Source organism: Felis catus, chromosome A2 (genome assembly GCF_018350175.1).
Source record: "Felis catus isolate Fca126 chromosome A2, F.catus_Fca126_mat1.0, whole genome shotgun sequence".
Lineage (NCBI taxonomy): Eukaryota > Metazoa > Chordata > Mammalia > Carnivora > Felidae > Felis > Felis catus.
This window is the reverse complement of record NC_058369.1, coordinates 134,798,419-134,825,996: the sequence shown is the minus strand read 5'-3', so window position 1 is coordinate 134,825,996 and position 27,578 is coordinate 134,798,419. Positions and strand designations below refer to the sequence as shown.

Sequence of the window (27,578 nt, the reverse complement as noted above, 5' to 3'; positions counted from 1 at the left end):
TAGCATAAAACTAAGGTTTTTCTCAACTGTTTTCTGTTTTCACAACGTTTTACTGTAACAGCACAAACGTCTAGAAAATCAAATAGGCAAATTGAGAACCTTAAATAAAGCTGTTAAATTGAAAGTGCCTGTCAGAACGTGCCTCATTCTCTCACATCTGCTCCTCCTCCCCGCACATCCAGGTAGGACTAGCCACATCCCAGGCACTTTGGCCAACCTGCGCAATCAGGATGCTTTAAAGACCCAGGTGATTGAGCACAAGCCAGCACTGCATCTTGTCTGGTTCTGGGCATGTATTACTCTTTAGTCACTGAGACCACATCCCCACTTTGTACCCCAATTCTGGTCTTTGGGACTTGACCCTCCCTGTCTTATTGGGAACTCACCCAGCATCTAGATTTCTTGAGGTCTGGGGTCTTACATTAGTCTTCACATTGGTCCTTTTCCCTCCTTCCCCAACCCACCTGCCAGCATCTAGAGTCTGACCTTAGGACTACAGGCCTGTCCCTCCCAACTCAGAGGACTTCTGGAATCCCCCTTGCCAAATGCTGTCCGCCTACTCTGAGAACACAGTCATCTCTTTCTGCACTGTGGTGACATGACTGTCTGCTTGGACTATGATCTATTGCTGGAGAGAGAGAGAGAGGCACTGGATGGAGTACAATGGTTAAGAACCTGAGCTCTAGAATCTCACTGTCTAGGTTCAAACTCTGACTCAACCACTTCTTACCTATGTAATTCTGAGTAAATGAATAAGCCTGAGCTTATCTGCAAAGGGAATATAATGGTGATAATAATAATAGTCCCTACCTCAAAGGGTCATTGGAGGAGTAAGTAATCTGTGCCACTGAGCTAGCGTGTAGGAATGTTGGCAGAAGCATCCCATCTCCTGTTTGACTCTTGCCTGCACATCTGGCACCCTTTGGATGGCCCCACTGCTTGAATTTAGCCCTTTTTATTAGTAAAGGCCATATCTCATCAGTTCGCTTCCTGGCCTAATAATGCCTTGGTGGATTGCTGTGGCTTATAAAGGGACAAATGCCTTGGCTGGGCACAGAAGACCCTGCTGATCTGGGTATTGGTTGTGTCCCTTGCTTTTGCCCCACTGACCGTGTCATCAGACATGGCAGCATTGTGCAAAGAAAGAAATGGACGTGGGGCTACTGGAGTTGGCATGTGCAAAGCTCATTCTAGCACAGAGTGGATGGCAAGATGGGGAGAAGGGGCCTTCTTTTTTTCTCTATCTTTGCTTCTTTTTTTCCCAGTCTTACACTTTCTCAACTACTTGGGTCCCTATATCAGCATCTTTTCCAGTTACTCATTGTAAGTGAGAAGATGTAATTGTGTTTGATACCTGCAACAAATAGGAGATGATCCAATGCAAGCTCTAGACACAATTTATCTTTTTACATAGACTCTATCAATGTCCATTTTTACTGTAATGTCCTTGCTGGGCTCAGGAAAGGTTTATATATTGAATACAGCTTTAAAAGTTTTACTTTTAAATTGCTGTAAGATAGAATATTAAGCACATATACACAACATCAAATTTATTTAAGCCTCCTCCAAATTAAAAATGCCTGGCTCTTAATTACCTAAACAGCTGACAGTAGCTGAAGAGGAAGCTTAGTTGTGCCTTTAGGAATATGTATTTCCCCTGCCATGAAATAATGACCAACAAGAAGACATCTTTTCAAGGTTCAATAAAAGAAAACAAGATGTATTTTATATCTGAAACATCAACATAGTTCCCATGAGAGGCAGGAAGTATGTATTCTGTGCAGGTGTAAATCCGTTCTATCAAAGAATTCCCCTGGTAGTTGCACAGTACATGGATCATGCAGATTTCCTTTAAGACAAAATTAAAAACACTTCCCCCAACCCTAAACAATGGTTCATGTGAAAAGCATGCCATTTTATGTTTCCTGGACTAACTGAAAAATAACTAAAACTATTTTAAACATTTTAATCCTTGACGGAGGAATTGACAAAATATGTGATGGAAGGATGTCAGTTTCATTAACCCTGTTTTCTCTCCCTGTTGCAGGGAGAGAAACTAAAGGCTGACAGTAGAGTAGATTGGCACTTAAGAGCTCCTCCTTCAAGTTACAGTGCAGCTTGATGGTTGCGATGAAGGGCAGGAAGGGGTCAGCTGGAAAGAAAGGTTATGTCATGCCTGGCGTGTGGAAATTTTGCCCATTCTGCTAAAAATTAGTGTGTGTAGGGATTTCCAGTGTAATCCAAGTTATAGGAATCAACTATAGGCCATTGCCAATCCATCTGTGACCATATAATTTATCTCTTAAGCTATGACACTTCTGAATGTGGAAGGGGCACTATTAAGAGGCCATATCTATTAAGGCCTATTATGGCACTATTAAGGGCCATATGAAGAGGCCAGTAGTTACTTGGGGCTGATCACTACCAACTGGTCTGAATGGGACAAACTAGAGCCTGTGGCTACCCACTCCTAGGTCACCCTGCAGTGCTAAGTTTATGGTTGGCTATAAACCCAAGTGGCCTCAAGGGATGGAGAATCATTGAGCAAAGTGGATTTGGGAGCCTTTCATGGTGTTTCAAAACTCTCTGGTAGGTTTAAGCTAGCCTAATCCTCAAATATTCTTCTGGAAGGGAGAATATCTAGAATTATACAGTGTTACTATATAGTCCTCTATTTTCTTAGGATAGAGCCATCCATGGTGTATGTCTTTAAGCCAAACTTTCTAAACCTATACAAAATGTAGTTACATTGTGAAAATCATATAGGGAATTTTGAAAAATATAGATCCTTAGGCTCCAACTCTAGATATTCTAACTTAATCGATCTATAGTAAGCTCAGACACCTGTATTTTTTAAAAAATTTTTAAATATTTATTTTTTGAGAGAGAGAGAGAGAGAGAGAGAGAGAGAGAGAGACAGAGCGCGAGCACAAGTGGGGGAGGGGCAGAGACAAAGGGAAACACAGAATCCGAAACAGGCTCCAGGCTCTGAGCTGTCAGCACAGAGCCCCATGCAGGGTTCGAACTCACAAACCATGAGATCATGACCTGAGCTGAAGTCGGACGCTCAGCCGACAGCCACCCAGCCTCCCCTGGCACCTGTATTTTAAAAAAATTCCTTTGGTGATTCTGATGCCTAGCCACATTTTTATAACCCTCTTGGGTTTGTAAAGAGGCTATAAGGTTCTTAAAGAGCTGCAAATTTTAAGGATTCAATAGGAATATTAGAAGTTGAGAGCCAATGCTGGAAGAGAGAATATGAAAGAACAGAAATATTTTCCATAATTTAATTACATTTTAAATAGGACAGAAACAGAGGCAAATTGTTTAAAAATATATATGTTCCTTATTTTGCCCATGCCTTGTTTACTGGCTCAGGAACAATTTGAGGCATTATAAATGAGTCATTTTTTGAACTAAGCCCTGAAGGTTATAAAGTTTTAACGACAGTAGAATTTGTTAAAGAAATTCCAGCAAAAGTTTGCAAAGTAAACTATATAGAGGCAAGGAAATAGCTTTGTACTCTGTGAGTAGTGCTCCTATCTATCTTGCTCCATATGGTAGCCACTGGCATAGTACGTAATAATTATTTACTTAAAGGTAGATGACTTTTTGAGGGAATGCTATTATATGAGAATGATTCTCATTCTTTTCTTTATACTTAAAGAAATTGAAGCATAGAAACAAAATAGCTTGCCCAAAATATTTTTAGGGCAGGTGTTTATTAGCTTTTATTAGCCAAACAAGTTTGATTCCTATTTATAAGCCCAATTCTCAGGGACTACTGTTGGCCCCACCATTCTTTACTTCTTCCTTGGTGTCCAGTCGTCCACTAATGGGACTAGATACTTTCTAACTGAAAGAGATCATGAAAGTTTTAGGCCATTATGGTGAAACCAAAACTGATCTGATTACTATGTGTATGCTTTCCCTTGACTGTTAAAGGAAAAGAATTTTGTGTCTGTGCATATTTAAGAATGATTACATTCAAGTTTTAGAGAAAAAAGTTACAAAAGTTGCAAAAATATTTTTTCTTATCTTGGCACAATACTCTTTCCACTCTATCAAGGTGCCTCTGAGTACCTATACACCAGGCATTTATCTTGGGGCTGGGGGCTTTTTTTAAGAAACTTCTTTTAAAAGAAGTATAGTAAGCAAATCTCTTTCTCTATGGCTTTAGGGTACTGTAAAGCAGATAATATATATAAGATCCAGAATGTGGAAGAAAAAAGAGTGTTTCTTGGCATAAATCACCTTTGTATGAAAACAGCACCCTTGCCCTTTCCTCACACAAACCAAGCCAGGAGTATCATGAAAGGGTCCAGAACCCCACAGATCAGTGCGCGCAGCCCTGTTCTTGCAGGGGCCAATTCTCTGTGGGTGTTTCATCATAGAGAACTTACGTTGAAAAGTAGGGCAAATTAAAGCAGTTTCATTCAGAATATGAAAATGTCTGTTATTTTATGGACTTGAGTGGGCAGGACGCATAAGCAGGTGGTTTTTCAAATTACTGGACTTTCCAGATGCTGTTTACTATTGCAGCTGTTCTTACTTTAAGCCCTTTTAAAATGTAGCCAATGCTGTTGTTAATTGGAAGAATAAGCCACACCATGAACTTTTTCATAATTCAAAGACATTTGGTGTATCTTGTCTAAATTTTAATAAGTTTTATGAAATTTCATAACCAAACCAAATTTGAGTTAATCTTTCAGTGTCTTTTGATGAGAGGAGATGGAGAAGAAAAAAAGACTTTCTTTTAATAAACATTTAAAACGTATATCATTGTTGGCTAAACTTGTGTTTTCAGATGCTTATGAATGAATAATAACCCCCAACTTAGTATTATTCTTTATTCAGTGATGTGAGAATAATTTCCCACCAAAAATGACCATAATGCTCCTTTACAAGCTGGAGATTCTGAATTCCATGCATGATCTCGTCCTATGTGGCATGTGTATCACCATCTTGTGAAGCTATCTCCTACACAAATAAACCAACAAAACCGACTCCAACAGAAGAAAATATTAATAGGGTACTGAGTGCTTTGAGACCATCTGATCTTTTAAGTTTTATGCTTTGATTATATGTATATCAAATAAACAGAGAATTAAAAATGACCTTTATATTGAGATTAATTGTCAATGGCTCTAGATTGCTTTCTAGCTGAAAGGGATCAGGGAGGCATTAGGACGTCATTTTGAAATCAAAACCGGTCTGATTACCATGTGTATGACTTTTTTTTGACTTCCAAAGAAAATTTTGTGTCTGAAAATATTTAAGAATTATTACATTCAAGTTTTAGGATAGAAAGTTACAAATGCATATTTTTATTTTCCAACCAAGTTCTTCTCTCGTATGTTCTGATTTTTCTCAGAACTAATCTCAGAATTGTCTCAATTCATTCCTTCCCTCAAAGCAATAGTCTATAAGAATCACATAATCTTGTCTATCCTTCCTTATATTTCAAAATATCTGTTTTGGACAGTAATCATTTGAAAACATGGATAAAATTTTAAACTTCCTTATTTAAATTTCCCTTAAATAATTGGAAGTTAGGCTGGTAACCATTATGTTCTCTTCCAATTATAAAATTCTGTCATTTTGTGCTTTTTATCTCCAGTGCCACTGCATACCGTCTTTCTCATTTCATGTCTAGACCATAATACAATTACCTCTTAAGAGTTCTCTGCTCATCCAGACTGTCTACCTTTCCTTACACAGTATAGTTTAACTAGTCATCTTCCAGAAAGCCCACCCTCACCATGTCATACTCAAACTTGAAGTCTTCTTGCCTTCTCACTGCTGAGATGATAAAGTCCAAAGTTATCATGAGTGCTGAATAAAGGACTCTGCCGTCTGGCCATGATCATCTGGCTCATCTTTATGACGTACCATTCTGCCACATGAACTCTCTAATTCCGATCAAAACGGGCTACTAAACCTTCCATGATGCCCTGTATGAGACATTCCCATCTCTGCCTGGTTTATTTAGAATGCCCTCCTGTGCTTTTCTCAGCTATTTGCATTCTATTTGTCCTTTGTGATCCAACTCAGATTGCACTCTTTTGTGCTCTTCTCTATTAAACTATAATCCGTCTCCCTTCCCTCACCCTGTTGTGCTATCCACAGGAAGGTCTCCCTAACACTTAACATCAATATCGTTCACTTTTTTAAAAACTTTATTGAAAAATAATTGACAAGTATAATTGAATGTATTCAAAGTGTACAATGTGATAATCTGATATACATCTACATTGTTTCATTAGCAAGATCAAGATAATACCATTCACTTTTTAAAAACCTTTTTATTATTCAATATTCAATATACTTACTTTTGACTTATTACATTATATATTTGATCTATTTCCAAAATGATGATGAGAAGTTTTATAGTAGACACCACATAAAATATCCTGTCTTAAAAAAGAAAGTGAAAATACAAAACCATATGTGGGAAAGAGTAAGTAACATGGGTTAATGAAACTTAAAATCTAGCTATGTTTCCTGGCAGTCAAAGCAAAAAGGACCCATTAGTTACCATTTGGCAGTGACTTACTATTGTGATATGGTGTGTGTGTATTTTTTAAAACATTTTATCTATTTACATCTTGTCTCACTAACTGTAATTTTTGTGATTGTTAGGACTTATTTTGGGAATTATCCTTTGTAGTATGTAACACAGTGTGTAGTCTAGCATATGATGAATTTAACAAAGGAATTGATTGATGGCTAATATGATATCTGAACCCATTTTATTTATATAGAAGTTACAAATAGGTGCATAGTAAACATACAAATGAAAATGTGAACATAAAAAGAAGACAGTAATCTCAGAGAGAGAATGAGGGTCCGAAGTTGCGATCACTTTAATCAGAAGAAATTTTAAAAAGCATTCATAGCCTACTATTTTTGGACAAATGTCTATACAGATATCTCATAGTATAGCAAACCTTTAGTGAGATAAACTAATTTTATTGGAATGAATTGTATAGACCAATTTATGTCATTATCACTAGTGGAATAGGTGATAATACTCTACCCTCTTGAAATATAAATTCATGGCATACCCAGCTTCTGAGTTTTCTTTTCCTCCCTAAGTAGCTGTTTTATGAGACTGAAAGGACACTGTGCAGATGAACCATGCTGTTCCTCACACTGTACATCAGTGTCTCATTTCTTCTCCTTCTAGAGTTATTTTTCTAAACTTGGTATAAGAGACTTTTAAAAGTGCAGGGAACTAGTCTGGCGCTGTCCAAAAGCAATTTCCATGATGATGGAAATGTTCTGTACCTATGCTAATACAGGAGCCAGTAACCTCATATACTGAGAACTCAGATTGTGGCTAGTGTGACTGAGGAACTGAATTTTAAATTTTATTTAATGTTAATTATTTGAAATTGAAATTGAAAGAGCCACAAGAGGCTAGAGACGACAGACTCAGCAGAGGCAGCTTTTATGGAGCTGCTTGCCTTTCAAACAGGCCTTTCCTTACCTGATTTGGTATCCTGACCACTGTTTCTTCTATTATCACATGAAGTTTTAAGCTACTGTGCATTCACAGAACTCGGGATGATTTTGTTATTTTAAGAAGTCTGTGTCATCAAAAGGAAAATTTAGGGAAATTTATTATTTACTGCCATGTACATTGGAGAGAATCATCCCTCTTTCTGTCATCATGTCTGTGCTTGGACTCAAAGAAAAACACTTATAAAATAGGAGTCTCCATAGAATATAGGCCACCCTTCCTGTCTCTACTGGCAGACAGCACTCTTTGGGCAAAATTTGTACTTGTCGCTTGGGTCTCTCTTTGTAGAGCATTCTCTGAAGTCCTCTCTTGACCAAGCAGCTGGTCTCCAAAATCTTCCCAAGGTGGATTTTTCTGTCTAACTGTCTTGTTTTGCTCATAGGAGCAAATGGGAGGGGTTTGCTTTCTCTAGGCCAGCAGGAGCTTGCTGTAACTCTTCCTTTTAATTTTTTTTTTTTTAATATGAGGATCCCCACACTTGCTCTTTGAAATGCTATTCTGTAAACTGCTATTTCCTCTAAGCCTGTTATGCCTTTTTTCCATCTGTGTTGAAGTCTCTTTTCCCAGTGGGGCCTTTCTTTCTCAGCTTAGTCATGCTATGTGTAGAGACCCACATCCACACTGCTGGCCTCTCTGACTCATCCTGGGAGGCTTGCTTGCTCCAGGAACCCCACTCACACTATGGTGGAACAACAGGGAGGCTCCAGTGAAGCTGGCCCTTTCTGAAATCTGCCTCTTTTCCTGGCATCTCTTCTCATCCAAAGCTACATGAGACTGGCAAAAAATAAAAAAGCCCTGCCCCGCCCCCCTTGCCCCTTTGAAGTAATGCTTCTAGTAAATAGTTTTTATCAACTTTACTTTCCAGTTTATAAACTACTCTTGTTATTGCTGCTGCTTTTAAATATTCCATAATCTGGCTAGTAGAAAAACCCGCTAATGCTCCAGTTTTCCTTTTTCCTCCATCAGCAAGCCAAGAGAGTCAGTTCTGACAGTTACATTTTCCTTCCAGTTACAGGTTAAATTGTTTCCCTTTTTGAAATATATTATTCATAAATGTGAACAGTTTCTGAACTCTAGCTCCTCCCATCCACAGATAGAAGGCTGGGTACGTGGAAATCACTCATCTGCCCCATTGGCTGTTCTGGGTTATGCAGAATTGGGTCTTCACACTGTAATCTTTCAGGCCAGGATTTTCCTTGGCCTTCCCCACCCCTCAAAGAAAACTCTCTGCCAAGAATGGCTTAGGCCCATGATTTCCCAATCCAGATGGGTTCAGACAATAAATTTCTCTGACTTGATTTGCTAAAAGGGTCGAAGTTGAATAATATAATGATAATCAAAAACTGACCACTGATTGAAATCTAAATTTGGCCAATAACTCCTTCAATTAACTTTTTTTTTTAATCACTAAAAACATTCTGAAAGTATAAAAAGGAACTCCAACCTGAGTGTCCCATTAGCTGAGGGAAGGCTGACTCAGGTAGTCACTGAAGAAACAATTTTATATACCTAACTAGAGGTGTCTATGGGAGAAATCAAGAAGTACACATTATTTTCGGTTGTGTAAATTAGCTTGATTGTGCATGAGTACCATACCTTTCCAGTTAAAATACCTTTCATATGTATAATATCATATCCTATTATATATAATATGTACTATATGTATTACTTGTACTTAGTCTGAAGCATTTTTACCCACTGTATTATTTTCAAGAAAATATCTTGATTGGAGCTACGATAATCTGCCCACTCTGCATTCCGGTTCTCATCTTGGCACAAGACCTTATGCAATGACCTTACTGCTTTAATTCTATGTGCAATAGGGCACCACCCTTCACTAGACGTTAAGCCTGGGAACAGACAGAGGGTGACCTGCAGGGCAACTGTCCCACCCTCCCAAGGAGTGTGGGTCAATCTGTTGCAGAGATCCAGAGGTTCATTTGCCAGGAGAAAAGTGCAGTTGTAGGAAACTCCATTAGCTACATTCCGGCTGAACTAACCAGCAGGAGGGGGGAGGGGATATGTGACATTTCTGAAAACTGCTGGAGCTCCCACACATCAAGCCCAGAAAACGATATGTGTGGCAAAGGTACAGAAGGATGCACAGCCTGCTTGCCAGAAGAGAGCTGTCCCAACCCTGACAGCGTCTCAGGGGCGGGGGTGGGGTGGGGGGGGGCGTCCTTTAAACGCTGGCCGCCTCACCTTACCTTGACAACGTCGTCATTGAGATGCTTGGGATCGCGGTTGACCAAGTCGATCTCCTTCGTGTGCGCGTCGTACACTTGCTTCTCGTTAATCTCTTCTGCCATGGCCTTGTTGTTGGGCTTGTAGATATTGCCCTGTTCCCGGATGGGAACAGTGTAGAGATGTCCCTGCGGAGGGCAGACGGCCAGGAGGGGGGAGGGTGGTCCGGGCAATGGGAAGAAAATTTCAAAAAGGAAAACAAGTGATCAGAAGTCAGGCTGGCGGCGGAGCAAACCTCGAGGCTCAAAATCGAACTAACCGCTTCGGCAGCGGTGGCTCAGCGCACAGTAAACTCCTTGGCGCCGCTAGCTTTTTAAGAGGATCGAGCAGAGGACACCACACCCCTCCGTACCAGGCAGGGAGCTCCTGTCTCCCCCGCCCGCCGCCAGGGGTCAGGGCAAACCCCGCGGCGCAGTCAGCCCAGGCCCCCGCCCAGCGCGCGCCCTGCGGGAGGTACCCCGCGGTACCCCGCGGAGACCCCAGCAGGCGAGGGGATCCGATCTCTGACGTCTGTCCAGCCACTCTTTCCGCCACGCCACGCTCGCCCCGAGTGCTTCACCTGCTCCATTTTCCCCTCCCCCATTCCTCCTCTCAGTAAGCTCTTCCAGTTTATCTTTCAGATCCAGGTTGAACACCCCCGACCCAAAAATGGGCTGTCCCCATTTTTGTTGCTTCCAGGTCGCGTATCCCTCGCACCTGTTCGCGCCCCACCCCCCAATCTCCCTCTGCGCTCTTTGTGCCTACACTGCTGTCCCCGCCCTCGTAGTGGTCACAGCCCGAAAGCCCCCATCTCTGGGCCAAGCCATGTGTCAACCCCCCTAAACTCCCTAGAACAATGGTATCTCACCTGCACTGCGCCCTCGACCCACCCTCAGGTCACTCCTAGGCTGCCGGCCGGTGGCTGAGCGGCGGCCCTGTTTGGGAAAACGAGGTCTCCACACTCGGGCGGAGCCCGAGCGCAAGAGGGTAGTTGGACCTGGTGGTGGTAGTTGGGGAGAGTAGAGCTCCATCCTTCTCCAAACACCCCCTCCAGGCGCCAAGATGCAGGAAGAGTTCTTGAGGTGGCCCAAGAGCTTTAGAAAGTGCAAACATGACTCTGCCGTTCCGGCCAACCGGTCCAGGTGCCTGGCGGGGAGTCGCGGGGACCGTCCCCAGGATTGCGGGTGAATGACTTCCCACCCTGCGTTCCAGCTCGCCGCCTCCCAGCAGTCAGGGATTGGACGGTGGGAGTCCCGAAATAAAGCAGCACCCCGGACCCACCTAGAAATACGTCCTCGGTCCGGCAAGCAGACCTAATTTCAGGACCCCCGCCCTCTTTTCCTCCTCTCTCTAGTTTGGGGGGCCCAGGGCCCCTTTCTCGATAGGAAAATCTAAAACATTCCTGCCTCCTCTTCAGCTCCCCGCCCAGGCCCATTCCTCAGAGGTGCCAGCGCGAGAGGAGTGTTCTGAAGTCAAGAGAGGGCTGGGGCAAGGAAAGCAGTCGGAATATTTGGAGTGGGAGATAGCAGAAGGAGACACTTCTTGTGCTCTCCAGGGCCCGGCGCGCACCCACCCAAGCCTACCTCGGAGTCTACGTATTTGCCCCCAGACATGCTGGCCCGTGGCTGGATGAAGGCTCTGAGATTTCCCTGGGCTGTTATTTAAGGGAACTGAGGAAGGAAGATCTTGTATTGTATGGGGGAAAAAAAGGCGCTGGCGGGGGGCGGTGGCTGGGAGGGAGCCTCCTGGCCGCCGGCCAAGGGTTTGTTCTGCTCGCGGTTGGCCGGGACTTGCGCTGCGCCGGGTCTAGGCACATCCCCAAGGTTCTGGCAGCGGAGGGTGGGGAGCGCCCGCAGGGAGGAAAGAGCAATGAAAAAGCGTTTCACCCGCTCTGAGTTGCTTGGGCAGATATTTTAAACCTGGGGCAAGATTTTCCCAGTAATGAACCACTGAGAGGCGTCCTGCGGAGAGCGAATGTTTTTGCAGTGCATCATCCCTGAAGGGGTGGGGAGTGCAGGGACACGGCGCACAAGCAGAGATGCCCAGTATGGGCACCAGAGCTTCAGAAAGAATTCTGCTCTGTTCTGAGCCGTTTCTTCCCATCGCCCACGTTCCATCTCTGATCAAGACACAGCTATCTCCCTGTTCCACAGAGGAAGGGATGAAAAATGGCCCGGGACCTTTAGGTGCATTTCGTCTAAACACAAGGAAGGAATTTGTGTGGGCGCGTGTGTGTGGTGTGCTTTTGGTGACAATCCTTTACATCTAGTCGGTGTGGATGGAAACTTGGAGAAGCAGGCATGTAGAATTTAATATTTCCCAAACCACTTCTGAAATTCTCCCAAATGCTTTGAAATAAATGAAAATGTTAAAGTTTACTGTTCTTTTTGGAACAAAGGAAATTTATGCCAACACGTTATGCCGTATTTACAAAATAACATAAAATATTTACAGTTGTAGAAATATTTAACTGGGCTGCAAGTTTATCGTAGAGGAGTTTTTTTCTAATGTACTTGGCTGTGAGTTACAGGAGACTTGGTTTTTCTACTGTTTGATTAGAAGTTTAAAAAATTGTTAGCAATTAAAATGCTCTATCTCTTCCTGAATCTGGGGCTGCTTTCTTTATTATAAAGCAACATAAAAATTAAACAATAAGCAGTCATTTTACATTTGAGCTATCATGAGTCAAGATATTCGCTATTCAGAAAGGACATTTTAACTAAGGTTCCATATACAATCAAAAGTAAAATTATGGCTTGAAATAAAAAAGCTGAGAATAACCTGAAGGGGCACAGGTTACATTAAAAATAAAGGCAGTCTGTACATACAGGTGGGGGCACAAAAGGAGGGGGGGGGGAAGAGGAATAGAAGATGGAACCCTTAGAGTTAATTATCTAGATGGAGAGAAGATACAAAAATATAAAAGAAAGTATAAAGGACAGGCTATTGTTGATAGCAAAAAAACAATATAATTTAAAAAAATTTTAATTACATGTCAGGACAAATATCACAAATGTTGGCATGACTTTGATTTTGCTGGCTAGTAATTATTAGAATACTGATGATCTCCTAAAAAATTGGGATTTTAAACGTTATATTTCTGCCGTCTTAACAAACATGATATGCTAGGAAAGAGTGGTGTCAGCGTCAATGTGTTGTGTGGTGCCCAGTCTACCTCTAATGATTGCTGAAAAACTGCTGTTCATCTAACTCTTCCTTCATAAGTGTTGGTTGCAAAGCAGTTGTGGTTATGTTCTATGGAAAAATGTGGAAACCCTTTCCCATCTATTGTTATTCAGTCCTCAGCTGTGATGAGTAATCTTGACTGTGAAAAAAGCCAACAGGAACTGGGAGAGAGTGTGTCCTGCATTCCAGCAAGGAATGGACTCTCCGGGGAGGCCTGTGAGTGAATGCTTAACTAGCACTCACCGGAGGGAAATCCAAGGCGAAGTCAAATCAACAGCAGCACACGGAATCATAATGATCACTGAAGCGTTGTCAATGCCAGAATGAATTCCTAATGAGAGGAAAAACCACAAACTCTTCATTAACCTGCCTCAACAAGAAGCTAGAACCAAAAAGAAACAGATTATATGGCTTGTAATAGCTAAATTGGGGAATTGGCTCCAACTTCATGAGAAATAAAGATAGGAGAACATTGTTAGCATAGGTATAATATTTGAAATGAATAGATGATACAGAAAACAAAATATTTTTTTTGATACCCCTGCAGATAACTTTAGGTTTGGAGGTAAGTCAATAACTGTCTCCAAATCATTTACTAAAAAATAAGTGTATGGCAACTCATTTGGCCTATATATATTTTTTTATTTAAATTTTTTTTTCACACTTATTTACTTTTGAGACAGAGAGAGAGAGACAGAGCATGAACGGGGGAGGGTCAGAGAGAGAGAGGGAGACACAGAATCTGAAACAGGCTCCAGGCTCTGAGCTGTCAGCACAGAGCCCGACGCGGGGCTCGAACTCACGGACCGCGAGATCATGACCTGAGCCGAAGTCAGCCGCTTAACCCACTGAGCCACCCAGGCGCCCCAAAAGAAACAGGCTTAAGGTCAGCTTATGCATTATATGTTACTGAAAATATAGAGCTAAAAGGGACACCATTCATCCAAATCCATCTGTTTTAGAGATGAGGAAATTCAAGTCTAAATACATGAAAATGATTTGTTCTTAAGGAGTTTTGTGGGGTAATGAAACATTTTAAAGTTGATAAATAACGAGAGCACCTGTTAACTGATGGGGTTTTGTGGTGGGGGTTTGATGCTGATGGCCAAGAGAGAATTCTTGAAGATGTCTTTGGTGCAAAAAGGTGATCTTTATTAAAGCACAGGGACAGGACCCATGGGCAGAAAGAGATGCACTGGGGTTGTGAAGAGCGATCCATATATACTGTGGATTTGGGGGAGAAAAAGTCAAGGGGAGGTTTCTTAAAGGGATTTCCATATGCTAAAGAAGACTCATAGATAACTGGAGGCCTAGCTATTGTCAAGCTAAGGTTGTTTTCCCTTCTAGCAAAGCATTAACACTAAGACAGTAGGGCATTCCTGGACTTTAGGTTATTAAAAAGATTGCCTTTTTTTTTTTTTGTAATTGTACTAGGTTATTTGTAAACCGATGAAGACTCTTATCAGTTTAACCAATTGTTTTTTGTCCTTTCCTTTGTTCCTGGACAACCAGGAGTGCCTGAGGAATATCACATGTATCCCACCTTGGGGTGGGTGTGGGGTGGTGGTGTGCTAGCTTGTGCTTGGCTCTCAGCTTGCCTTATGGTCCCTTATCATTAACAGTTTCTGGGACATAGGATTTTTAAGCAGCCTGGTGAGGACCTACTCATGGTAAAACTGTGAAGTTAATTGGGGCACCTGGGTGGCTCAGTCAGTTAAGCGTCAGACTCTTGGTTTTGGTTCAGGTCAGGATCTCAAGGTCCCTGAAATCCAGCTCCACATTGGGCTCTGTGCTTCCAGCTGGCAGCATGGAGCCTGCTTGGGATTCTTTCTCTCCTCTCTCTGTGCATCCCCCATTCCTGAGTGCAGGCACACAGAGACACACGTGCTCTCTCTGTCTCTCTCTCTCTCTCAAAAATAAATACACATTAAAAAATAATTGTGAAGTTAATTGCCCTTTGTGTTCTCTTATCTTCTCTAGCCTCCTCCTCCTACCACCTTCCTGCCCGCCCCCCCACCCTACCTCTCCAGCTTCCCTTTCCAGTCACCTTGAGGTCCTGTTATGCTAAACTGGCTTCATCAATTTCCACTCTAGGATTAGGAGTCTAAGGTTTGACTACTTACAATACAATCCATGGTTTTAAGAAGAAGCATCTTTCCAACATTTATCAACACTCAGAAGCCCAAGACTGCCCAAATATGACTTTGTCAGTGAGTTCAGAAAAGGGATTACTATTTGCATCATAACAGTGGTTATCATGTAGCAGTGACTCACACACAGCCAGGACACTGAGGCTTTTCTTTCTAGGAGGCAGCTTTTTTCGTACCATCATGGGCTCAGTGGGCTAAGACCCAAAAGGCTGAGCCCTGAGCACAGCTAGGGGCTGCCTTTTGTACAATTTTTGCTCCTTTGTCTCCCATATATGGTAACATATAGTCTGAATGGTTGGTCTATGTTAGAGTTGTGATGTTGCGTGCACACACACATAGCCAGGCTGCCTTCCCTTGTCTTAAGGTATTCACCACATTCCTTAGGGAGGGGCTCTGCCACTTTCCCCTCTTTGATGCTTGGACCCCCTATTTTGGGTCAAAGAGCATCATCTTGGTTTAGAGGTTTATATTTCCATAACATCATCACATGCATGGCAGTTTTCCTTTCAACCATTACCTCAATGAGGCTGGAGACAGACCATATAACCAGGAGCTCCCAAAATCAAGAGGATAATACCTTTGAGGGTTTTGAATCCCCTGAGAGTTGAAAACCGTCCTCCAAATAACTCCCTGGGGTCCCAAACTTTCCAGCTCTGGACTGGAACATGAGCAACATTTCTCATTCTATCTGTAATCTCCTCTATGACTTTTCCTTGGCCTGAGAAGTGGGTATGGTATAGTGACTCCTTGGCCTGATCTGGTTATGCGAATGCATGGGTCACAGGATGAGGAATCTAGGTCTACAGAAGGGATCCAGATTAGAAGAAACCAATACCAATGAAGCATCCTATCCACAAAGGGAAGGTAAATGCTAACAGAAACCTGTCACCACACTTCCAGCCAGTCAGGGCAGCCTCTGCCAATCCTGTGGTGAAAAGTAGAGCAAGAATTACAATAACAGTGAGAAACAAGGGGCAACAGTCATCACAGTAAGGAAACAGATATAGAAAATAAGGACAGTTTATTTGTTCCACTGGGCCGTCGATTCCTCAAGCTTCTGTGTAGATTAGTCAGCTTCCGGAGTGACAAAAGCAGGGCTGCAGTCTCCCAGAGCCTCTGGAGTTGCGAATTGCTTCTTCCATATGGTCAGCTTACAATGCGTTATTGGATCAGGAACGCACTCCCAGTTTCGAGATGCTGGCTTCACTCTGTTGTGGTAAATTCAGGGACCCACCTCGGCTACCTTTACTGCACTAGGGGTGGACAAAATGACAGTGAACGGGCCCCTCCAGAAGAGTTTTAGGGGCTGGACATTCCATTCCTTCAACCATACAGCATCTCCTGGTTTAAAGGGGTGAGCGTCTGTGGTCAGACTCAAAGGTAACCACTCCCTAATCCAGTGATGTAAGGTGGTTAGGGTAGAGCCAAGAGCCAGCATCTGTTGCCTTAGGGGTAGATTGCCTATCTCATTTAGATCCCCCCTTATGCCTTTGATAATGGGGGCAGGGTGCCCATAAAGGATGTTATAAGGGGAGAACCCCATCTGCTCCATGGGGTTACGCCTGATCCTTAACAAGGTGATTGGCAACACATTGTTGCCAACCAGCAGCGTAGGTGGGTTTCCTGACATAGTTTGCTTAATTGCTGCTTCAGGGTTCGGTTCATTCATTCCACCTTCCAGGAACTCTGGGGTCCCTATGCCGTGTGTAACTTCCACGTGATCTTTAACCCCTTTGCCACCAGCCGCACCACCTCAGCTACAAATTCTGGCCCATTATCTGATCCCATAGTGATAGGGATCCCAAATTGAGGAATGATTTCTTTTAGAAGTCAGGCCACTTCTCTGTGTGAGTAGGGAAGGCTTCCACCCAGCCTGAGAAAGTGAACACAAGACCAACAGATATTTATAATCTTGGACCCAGGGAACCTCAGTGAAGTCTACCATCATATTTTCAAATGGGGCTCCACCAACACTCTGCACCCCTGGGGCAGCCTTGGGTCCCTGATGTGGGTTATTCCAGGCACACGTTTCACATCACTGACATATTTCTTGGGCTATGCTGGAGAGTCGAGGGATGTAGAAATATTGGTTCAACATAGTCTTGAGAGCTGTCTGGCCAATATGGGTTTCCTGATCGAACTTCTTGACAAAAGCTGGAGCTAGAGCCTCAGGAATTGCTACTTGGCTGTCTTCAAATTTCTACCATCCACCTGGGAGGTAGCTTCCATTTTCAGTCTTAAACCAGGTATTCTCATGTGAGTAATTAGGGTCCCATTCTGCCCAATGGACTAGGGGACAGTGCAGTGTTTAAAGCCACTGATTTGCTGTTCCTTTGGAGGCCACAAGCTTTGCCTCTTGTTCTGCCTTATGGTTTCCCCATTCAGCCGTGGAGAAGACCGCTTTGATGTCCCTGGAAATGCATGACTGCCACTCTTTTAGGGGCTCACACAATGTCTAAGAGTTCAAGGAATTCCTTACCATACTTTTATGTCTTTTCCTCCTGAGTTTATTAGAACCTTCTCTTTATATAAAGTCCCATGTACGTGGAGGGTGATGAAGGCATACTTAGAGTCTGTGTGTATGTTAATATGTATCCCTGATACCAGTTGGAAGGCTTGGGTTAGCGCAACCAGCTCTGCCTTCTGTGCCAAAGTCCCATTTGGCAGGGGTTTGACCTCAATGATAGAATTCAGGGTCACCATGAAATACCCTGCAAGGCTTGCTCCCTCTTTCACAAAACTACCATCGGTGAAATACTCAGTATCGGGCTTCTTGAGGAGCTGGTCCCTCAATTCTGGTCGGTTGGAGAACACCTCATCCATGACTTCAATGCAGGCATGATCTGGTTGACCTGGCCCAACAGGCAGTAGAGTTGCAGGATTTAGAGTCCACACTATGGGTTCTCACATAGCATTCCCTGATATCTGACCATCCTGGTGTTGGTTAGCCAGTATTGTCCCTTGTGTTCCATTAATGTCAATACTGAATGTGGCACTCAGACAATTAATTCTTGTCCTATAGTTAACTTGTCATCCTCAGACACTAAGAGGGCCATGGCTGCAAGTGCCCATAGGTAGGGTGACCAGCCTTGGGCAACAGAGTCAAGCTGCTTGGAGAGATATGCCACCGGGTAATGCCATGACCCCAACATCTGGGTTAGGACTCCCACGGCAATTCCAATACATTCATGAATGTACAAGAAGAAGGGCTTGGGCATGTCTGGGAGTCCCAGACCAGGAGTGTTGGCAAGGGCCCATCTGATCTCTTCAAAGGCCCTTTACTGTACTTGCTCCCATAACAGAGGTTCCCACTCTCCCCCTTTTGTGGCCTCATAAAGGGGTTTTGCCAAGAATGGGAAGTTAGGTATCCAAATTCTACAGATACCTGTGGACCTGAGAAATGTCCAAACCTGACAAGTCAATGGGATGGGGATGGAACAAACAGCTTGTTTTCTCTCTGGGTGGGCCGAGTTGGCACTGCCCTGGGAGAGGTAAAAGCCAAAGTACTTGATTTTCTTTTGACAGATTTGGGCCTTTTTCCTTGAGACCTTATAGCCAATTTCCCATAGGAGAGTAAGGAGTTCCTTCTATGTAACCCTCCGAGCCCTTCCAGCCAGCAGTAAGTTATCTACGTATTGAAGCAAGACACAGCCATGTTGATCTGCTGGGAAGGCTCTTAGGTCTGAGGCTAATGCAGTGCCAAAAATAGTTGGGGAATTTTTGAACCCCTGAGGCAGTCTTGTCCAAATCAACTGGCCCTTGTCTTTGGGTGTTCTTCCGTCCGCGCCCCCTGGTCACGGTTGACAAACACTTTAGTTGCTACTTCCAGCAACTGAACAGCATTCATGCTGGCGAAACCTTCTAGCTTTTGCAGCTTGTACCAGATGTCCCTTGGGGCTGACCTATGAAAGCCACATTGACCATCAGCTGGTTAATGGTGCCTCTGGATCAAAAGGGGTGTAGAGATGAAATGCCTCACATAGTCTCTCAGAACTGACTCTGGCTCTCCTTGGGTCCCTGGAGCACTTCTGATGTTTTACTCATATTTATGGCCTTTTCCCCACTTCCTTCATGCCATTTAGAAGGGTTCCTTGATACCATTCAGCCTTTGCAAGCCCTCCATCTACACTTGAGTCATTTGGGTCCCACTTGGGGTCCTCCCCAGGGAAGTGAGCCCTAGCATAAGCCTGGGTGTCTAGCATACCAGCCAGGGCACTCTCCTCTAACCATTTTAGGGCCACTTGGGTAATTCAGCAATGCTCCTCCATGTCAAAGGGGGTCAGGAAGAGTTGGTGGCAGTCCGTCCAGGTACGTTTATGGGTTTGAAATATGGACTGCATTGGTTCAATCATGGCCTGCAGCTTCTCCATATAGGAGGGAGTATGGTGCTTCCAATTTAGGAGGTCCAAAGTAGTAAAGTGGTAAAGGTCCATAAAGGTAAAGGGCAAAGTGGTAAAGGGTCCACAAAAACACTCTGGCCTCCTTGGATATGGCCTTCCTAATCATAATAGATGGGTCCCCTACTTTCCCTCAGTGGCATCTGTAGGGCTCCCTGGTGTTGCTGCAAGGAGGGACTGTCTCCATTGGACTGATCTTCTAATTGCCTTCTGGGAGTGGTAGATGAGGTTAGGACTGGTGGTCCGGGAGAGCCAGTCACATCGGGAGAGGCCAGTGGTGCTAGAGGTGGCAAGGCCTTCGGACTAGGGGCAGGCTCTGATGGGTTTTCAGCAGCTGAGGTGGCTGGAGGCGCAGGTGGCAGTGAGGGGTACAGTGGGGCATATGGCAGTGAGGCTTCCGCAGGCTCTCCCAATGGTATGGGTTTTTCAGTTTTGGGCTAGCATTTGGAAGAAGCCATGACACGAGCCGTCATAACTTTACAGTTCTCTTCAAAACAGACTTTTAGCCAAGGAAGCCTGGATAGGACCAGGTCTTGCCAACAGTCAATGTAAGGAAATTGGTTGGGGTGGCCTGGACCCCCCACAATGACCCTGAACACTAGGGCCAACTAGTGTTGGCCCTTATCAAGTGAATCATTCAGCCCACCCTGAATGATGGCCAATCAATTTCACAAAATGTCTGGAGCTTTTCAGGAGTTAATTTCATACCACAACCTCCTGAATATCCCTTTTGAAATTCCTCAACATACACTCTAGGGGAATCAGTTTACTCTGCTTTCTACCCATTTCTTCCCACTAAGGGACAACTTTCATGCACAAGAGAGGAAAAAGGGGGAAGGGAAGGACTAATTTGGAGAAGACACACACTCACTTTGTCTATTTCTTGCCTATCTTCTCTCAGAGATATTTCGGACACCTCTTGACATTGGCGGGTTGTCTTGGGCCTTTCCATTTTGAGTATTTTAAATAATTTTTTAAAATTTATTTTCTTTTTTTTTAATTTTTTTTTTAACGTTTATTTATTTTTGGGACAGAGAGAGACAGAGCATGAACGGGGGAGGGGCAGAGAGAGAGGGAGACACAGAATCGGAAACAGGCTCCAGGCTCCGAGCCATCAGCCCAGAGCCTGACGTGGGGCTCGAACTCCCGGACCGCGAGATCGTGACCTGGCTGAAGTTGGATGCTTAACCGACTGCACCACCCAGGCGCCCCTTAAATTTATTTTCTTAAAAAATAAACAACTATTTTTATATTTAAAGACCTTTCTGATCACAATGGATGAGAAAATATTCTTTTCATACTATTTCTTTAACTTCATTCTGCTTATTTGTAAAATGGAAAACATATTGATATCTACCCAATAGCAGTGCTATGAACATTTAATGAGGTAGATGCATTTAAAGTGCTGAGGATAATGCCTAAATCATTCCAGATGCTAGGGTTAAAGACACATATCAGCCTACAGATTCAGAATTAAAATAAATGTATTTTACTTTAAAGTATTTTTATTGTAAAATAGTTTATCCACCCAAGATACAGCAAATAGTGTAATGAACACCCACTATCAAGTTTGATCAAATAATATCATTTTGCTTTATTTGCTTCAGATTGTTTTAAAATGGAAAATATGGATACTACTGAATTCCCTTGTGGGATGTAACTTTCTCTGTTTTTTGTAACTATGATAGTAAAAAAAAAAATAGGATAAAATAGGCAGAGAGGGAAATGATTAGGACCTGAGGTCCCTGGGTGGAGAAAGACATATTTTGGAACAATGCTGGGAATGTCTGCCCACAGCAAAACCCTTCAGGTGACTCCCCCTCAGGTTTCCTTCAGGAATTTGACAAAAGACCTGACTAAAAGTAAGTAAAACCTATGACCCACAAAGAACTGGTATGGCCATAGACCACCCCTCATACAATGGAAATGAGCCAATCAGGAATGGACAACCCAGCACCTAGAGTTATGCAGCCAATAAGGATAAAACCTGAGAAGAAACAAAGGGGAAGGACAGGGGAGGGGCGACCAGAACCTTATAAAACAAGGACCCTTGCCTATTGTCGGGAGGCTTTCACTTTCGAAGGTAAAGAGAGCTTTCCTACTATTCTTCCTTTCTAATCTTATACTCTAATAAACTTTTGCCTACTGCTCATTTTGTGTCCACCTCTCATTCTTCGAAGTGGTGAGATAACGAATCGTGGGTATTGTGGTAAAGAAAAAAAACCCCTATAACATAACTGAATTTAATTTCTTTCACAAACCCCCATTCCTTCAGATGGCAGAAACTTCAGCTCAGTCCATTTCTGGTTTCTGTCATTTTGTTAGGATTGCGCCTAAATTCCAGGGGTATATGAATTGCCAACACATCTCAGAGTGAATCTATGGAGGAGTCTCTTCCTTAGCTGTTCATCTTAGATCTGCTGATAGGTACATCATCCTATCTGTCCCCAATCATTGGTCCACTCAGGGTACTGCTACCCTGTCCTTCATGGTCATTCAATACACCTATTAGGACTAAAGACACTTTTTGCTACTTTTGGTTCTTTCTTGGGCTCTACTTATATCTAATGAATTTGGGTGGGCAGGCTGATGTAGCAGCATGGAGCCTCCCCTGGTGAGTGTGGTGTAGAGAAGAAATGCCCTGCCTTGGTGCAGAGAAACTCTAGTGGGTTGCTGTCTCACAGGCTCTGAGCACAAATAACTCAGCTATTAGATCCTCTTCATTTATCTGGGCCTGGGCTAAAGACACACATGTGTCAAAAATCATTTTGCTTATTTTTCCTCTCCCTTGCACAGGAAGGCATACTCACATATCACCTGATGGGATTTTGGAGTGACAGGGGTTCAGAGCTGATGGCCACGAAAGAATTCTTGAGATGTCTTTGATGCAAAAAAGGTGATTTTATTAAAGGAAAGGGACAGGACCCAGGGGCAGGAAGACCTACTCTGGGACCTTGAGGAGAAACTGGTTATATACTTGGGAGTTGGGGGAGGTAAAGTCAAGAGGAAGCTTCCAAAAGGATTTTCATATGCTAAAGAAGACTCGCAGGATCCTGGAGGCCTACCTATTGTCAAGCTAAGGTTGTTTCACCCTCTAGCAAAGCATTAACATTAAGACAGTAGGGAGTTCCTGGAGAAATATTATACTCCACCTGCCCCAAGTATTTGTCAGTAGGCTGCAGGTTATAAGGAAATTTAATTTTATCTGCCATTTCCTTCTGTCTTTGTTTCTTACATCAACACCCAACTTTTTTTTTTTTTTACATGCCCTGAATTCCCCCAGGGCATTCACCAAGGCTTTTGGAATTATGAAAAACTTTATCTCTGCTTTTCTGCTGTAAGATCCTTCCCTAGGCATGGTGTGGGTGGGGACAGGGGAGGGCTCCAGGGGCATCCAGAAAAGAACCTAAGTTAAAATTTCAAAAGTATCATCATTCAGTTTTCTTTTTTCCCTTCAACCAAATCCTGCCAAGATTTTGCCAGTAACATTACTCTTAAGTTCTATCTGGTATTTCTGAATTATAACAAACCCTAAAACTCAAAATTTAAATATAGTAGAACTTCTGCCAATATTTATATTTTATTGATAGCGTTGCATTAAGGCTTTTATCCTTCTAACTAAAAATACTGATGGTGGAATTATATATCTGGCCTTTAGCTATCATGTCTGTTTACTTTATAATTTTTGTATCAAATATTTTGTTATTCAAGACCAAATCAATCTGGCTGGTTATGTAATATGATTGAAAGAAGATTAATTCTTGGGAAAACTTTTGGGTAGCAAATCCTGTGTAGAAAAATACAATTTTTTTGTGTGTCCTAACTAAAATTGGTTAAGGTATAGTTGTATTGTACACACTAAATCAGTACAGGTGAAGCTTTATGGCTATGTCTGAGTGATATCACAATAGCTGATTAAAAGTGAAAGATGATGAGAACGAATACTTTTTAAAACTTTTTTAAAAATTAAGAATTCTTAAGATTTTGTTTATTTTTTAATTTGATTTATTTTGGGGGGACGGAGAGGCAGAGAGAGAGGGAGACAGAGGATACAGGGCTTGAACTCAAGAACTGTGAGATCATAACTGACAAACTGTGGCCGGACACTTAACTGACAGCCACAACTGACAGCCACCCATGTGCCCCTCAACCAACACTTTTTTTGTCATCATATATCCAATGCATATTTTAAAACTGAATTTTAGGGTGTTTCAATCAACTATTGCTACAATAATTGGACATAAATAAACTATAAAACTGAGTAGCTCAAGAACAACCATTTATTTATGTAATTCTACGGGTTGGGTGGTCTGGGGCTCAGTTGAAGTAGTGAGGTGGCTCTGGGGCAACTCTGCTTTTCATTCCAAGTCTGTGCTGTCTCTGTTCCACGTCTCTGTCCTCCTTGGACCAGCAAGCTATTGGATAAGATTCTTCTCATGATCAAGAAGTAGCAGCTATGAGAAGTAAGGGAGATGATTCATTTTCAGAAATACCAAATAAAAGCTGTCTGGTCTAATTAGCAATAGGTTTGCAACCTATTGGAAATATGTACAAACTGCCCCGACCTCAAATGGAGTTCCAAACCCTTGGACACTTCACTTTCTGGTTCTTCTTACCTTCTCCATTTTCAGGGCTTATATTCATTGCAATGAGCATGCGCCAAAGAACAGAGGGAGGAGGGACTGAAAATCTCTGTGTCACCTTAGAGAATGTACATTTATTCCAATCAGACTACTTCTTGCCTTAGATTGGCATAGGCAACTTCCTGGTAAGGCTGTAACCTCTGTAGTATTCAGCCAATGAGGAACCAGGGGAGGGACTTGCACACTAGGAGATAAATTTTCAGCCCTAACTGCCCAGAGTATGCCTGTCCTTCAGATACCTGCTCTTGCAAGAACGTTGATGACAGCCTCCCTTCATTGTGCTCCCAGTCTCCGTGTCCCTCCTTTGATTGTGTCAATGGGCTTATTTTTAACACAGCTACAAAAAGGGAGAAGGAAAAATATGAACAGGTTCCTAGAAGCCTAGAGCTGGAAATAACACATTGTTTCTTCTGCCCCATTCTGTGGACCAAGGCAAGTCACATCACCTCCCCTAAAGTCAAGCGACTTTCATCAATGATGAGGTCATAGCAAGGATGTGAATACAGGAAGGTGTGAAGAGCACAAATCTATGTTAAATGTATTAGTCATTAGGGACTGGTTTTTGGTTTTCAATTTTCCATGTTTTAATCTAGTTTCTGAGCTATAACCTTTTGCTATCTTTTATTTAATTCTCATAAAGCTTTATATATTAAAAATCTTCCCATTAAGCAGTTGGTAACAAAAAAATATCTCTTAGTCTCAAATGCAAACTTCTATATGAAGATTCTCACATGTGATGCTTGACAGAAGGCCTCAGAGAGGAGCCTAGACCAGTCACAGGATGCATTCTCTTGCCTTAAAGCAGAATATGATTTTCCAGATAGTTGACAGTTTCAAAACATTAGGCTATCTCTTGTTATCATTGCCATTGCCATTATTATTATTCTGGATTAATTGTTCTGGATTATTTTTATTATTATTGTTCTCATGAAACTTGTGGTTTTCTTTGAAAATGCAGCAAAATATCTCTAAAAGTAGGTGTTCAAAACCTACAGCCTTACATTTTCTTTTACCTGTAAAATTTTTTCTTTGAGACATTGTCTTTAACAAATTATATTAAAAACAAAATCATAGAACAATCTGTTTTTTCATCTTCAAAGTAAATTTAAATATTGAGAAAATGATAAATTATAAGCAAACACAAATCACATTGAGTTCTTTTTAATTTGTGCTTAGATCCATGCAAAATTCCAGGTTCAATTTAGGATCTCATTATGATGACATAAGAAATCAAATTAACTGCTGTGAAATTGAGCTATCTACCTACCTTGACTATTTTAATAACCAGATTATAATAGCCCTAAGAAAATAACTGGTCTAGTATTCCTTAAATAGGGAAAATCTTAGTCCAAACTTAGAGCGAAATGGTAATATAACCTAGGCATAATGCATTTGAAAGCATGAAATAAGAGGTAAATAAATATTTGGCTCATTTTTTCATCTAGATAGATTTATATCAATAATAAAAGTAGTAATTCCAGTCTTATCTAATCCAAGACTGAAAATATTTAATGTAATGCTTGGATATAGCAATTTTCAGAAAAATTGGGGTCAAGTGGTGAACAAGATTACTACATTACATCTAATTGAGAGAGGTAGAATATTTAGAGATGTGGACAATGACTACATTTCCTTCTATTCAAGCAAAACAAAATTATGAGCACCCTTTAGAAATATGAAAACTCTATAAGTCTTATCCAACTTATGACTAACTCATAGAAAAACCTAGTAGGATAATGAAATATAATATGATATAAAGTAATATAACATATATGCGCAATATTTACCATTTTATAATATACTGCTAGAGTGTTTAAACAGCATATTAGAATATCACATATTTTATTTTTACAAATAATTTAAAAATTCCATTTTAACTATAATGAAATGATAAAGAATAAAATAACATTACCCCCTGAATACTACTAAAAATTATAAGGAGATACAGATGCTATATTTTTCTTAAGTTAATGTAAATATTTGGGAGGATGCCTCCACAAAAGCCCTTTGTTTTGTAATCATCTGGCTTTAAGTCAGAGCTCCATTATATAACAAAGGAAACTCTCTTTCCTTTTGGCCCTTTCCCTAGTAAATAAAGTATTTACCAGGAGTTGCTTTTACCTGGGGAAATTTATCTCTACAGCCACTCCCTTTGAAGCAATGATGCTTAATCATAAAACATTTCACTCTTAAAAAAATGTGTGTGTGTGTGTGTGTGTGTGTGTGTGTGTGTGTGCATACACACACACACACACACACACACACACACATAAGTTAATTTGACCATTAAGTTTTTTCACTAATTTCAGAGACAATTTGTGATTGCAAATCACATACTGGAGGAAGGGATTAATTCTGCACTGCTGGCTTTGCCTTCAATCAATTCAGCTCACTTCAGAGGAAATGTGAATGTGTTTTAAAAGCAGGTGTGGGGGATTATAGTTATGGACAGATTGTAGAATCCTTTGATAGGGCCCAACAAATATCTCTGTCAGTTTCTTCTTTACTGCCTGCAGCTGCTTCATGGTCTTCTCTCTCCATGTCTTACTCAAGCTTTACTAGGACTATATTACTCAAAGTGCGGTCCAGGGAGCCACAGCATTGGCATCAGCATGGCCTGAGAACTTGTTAGAATTCAGAATCTCAGGCCCAGTTCCTGATTTACTGAATCCAAATCTTGACTTTCACAAGGTCTCCAGGTTATTTGTATGCACTTTAAACTATGAGAAGCTGTGATCTAGGGGAAACTTGAAAATGCACACTCTTCTGAGGGCATTTTAAAAGCAAGAGTTATGACAGCAAATACTACTTTCCAATATAAGAACTATAATTGAAGACCCCCCCCCCACCACAATTACATGCAAAGATAACCTTTATGTGATGGGAAGAACAGTAGAACTGAAGCCTAGATGACTTAACAGGGAATCCCAACTCCAGAAGAGGAAGTAACAAACATACTATTAAAGAAATATTTGTAAACATGTTGAAGGAAGCATCATTTAAGGGGGAACCCTACAGGCTTAGTTGGCCAAGTTGCTTGCAGAGAACTGGCAGTTCTTTTCATTTCTATAAACTGAAGTCTTCTTGGATTGTGAAATCAAGAATTAAAAACTGGGTAGCAGCCAACATGATTTTTTTTTTTTTGCTATGAAGGTCTTGAGCTATATTAAACTATCCTGTTAGCCACACCCAAAAAGTATTGGCCAATAATAAGAGTTGAGGCAGAACTAGCCTGTTAACTTTATAAGAAGACAGAGCAGTTTCTTAGGGACTGCTTTAAAGTAGCCCAACCTCATCTTGAACCATGAAGTGTTTCATGCTGGGCAAACCTCAGAATTCCTGGTTCATTTATTTAATCCCTAGTTAAATGAATATGCAGCATTGAACCTGCCTACGTTTAATCTGTCCCAGATAGATTAATGCTCATCATCCCCAAAGTTCTTGCAGGAAAAAT

At 41.9% G+C, this 27,578-nt stretch overlaps 1 protein-coding gene across 2 annotated transcripts in view; it reads right to left on the bottom strand.

The window, feature by feature from the left end:
* CAV1 (caveolin 1) overlaps positions 1-11,636 on the bottom strand; it is a 34,999-nt gene extending 23,363 nt beyond the window's left edge. The window contains 2 exon segments of one of the 2 annotated variants that reach the window (NM_001024163.1): positions 9,733-9,897; positions 11,332-11,636. In NM_001024163.1, coding sequence (NP_001019334.1) covers positions 9,733-9,897; positions 11,332-11,361 — 195 coding nt within the window. In that variant the 5' untranslated portion in view covers positions 11,362-11,636. 2 annotated transcript variants of the gene reach the window in all.
* Between the last annotated feature and the right edge of the window lie 15,942 nt (positions 11,637-27,578).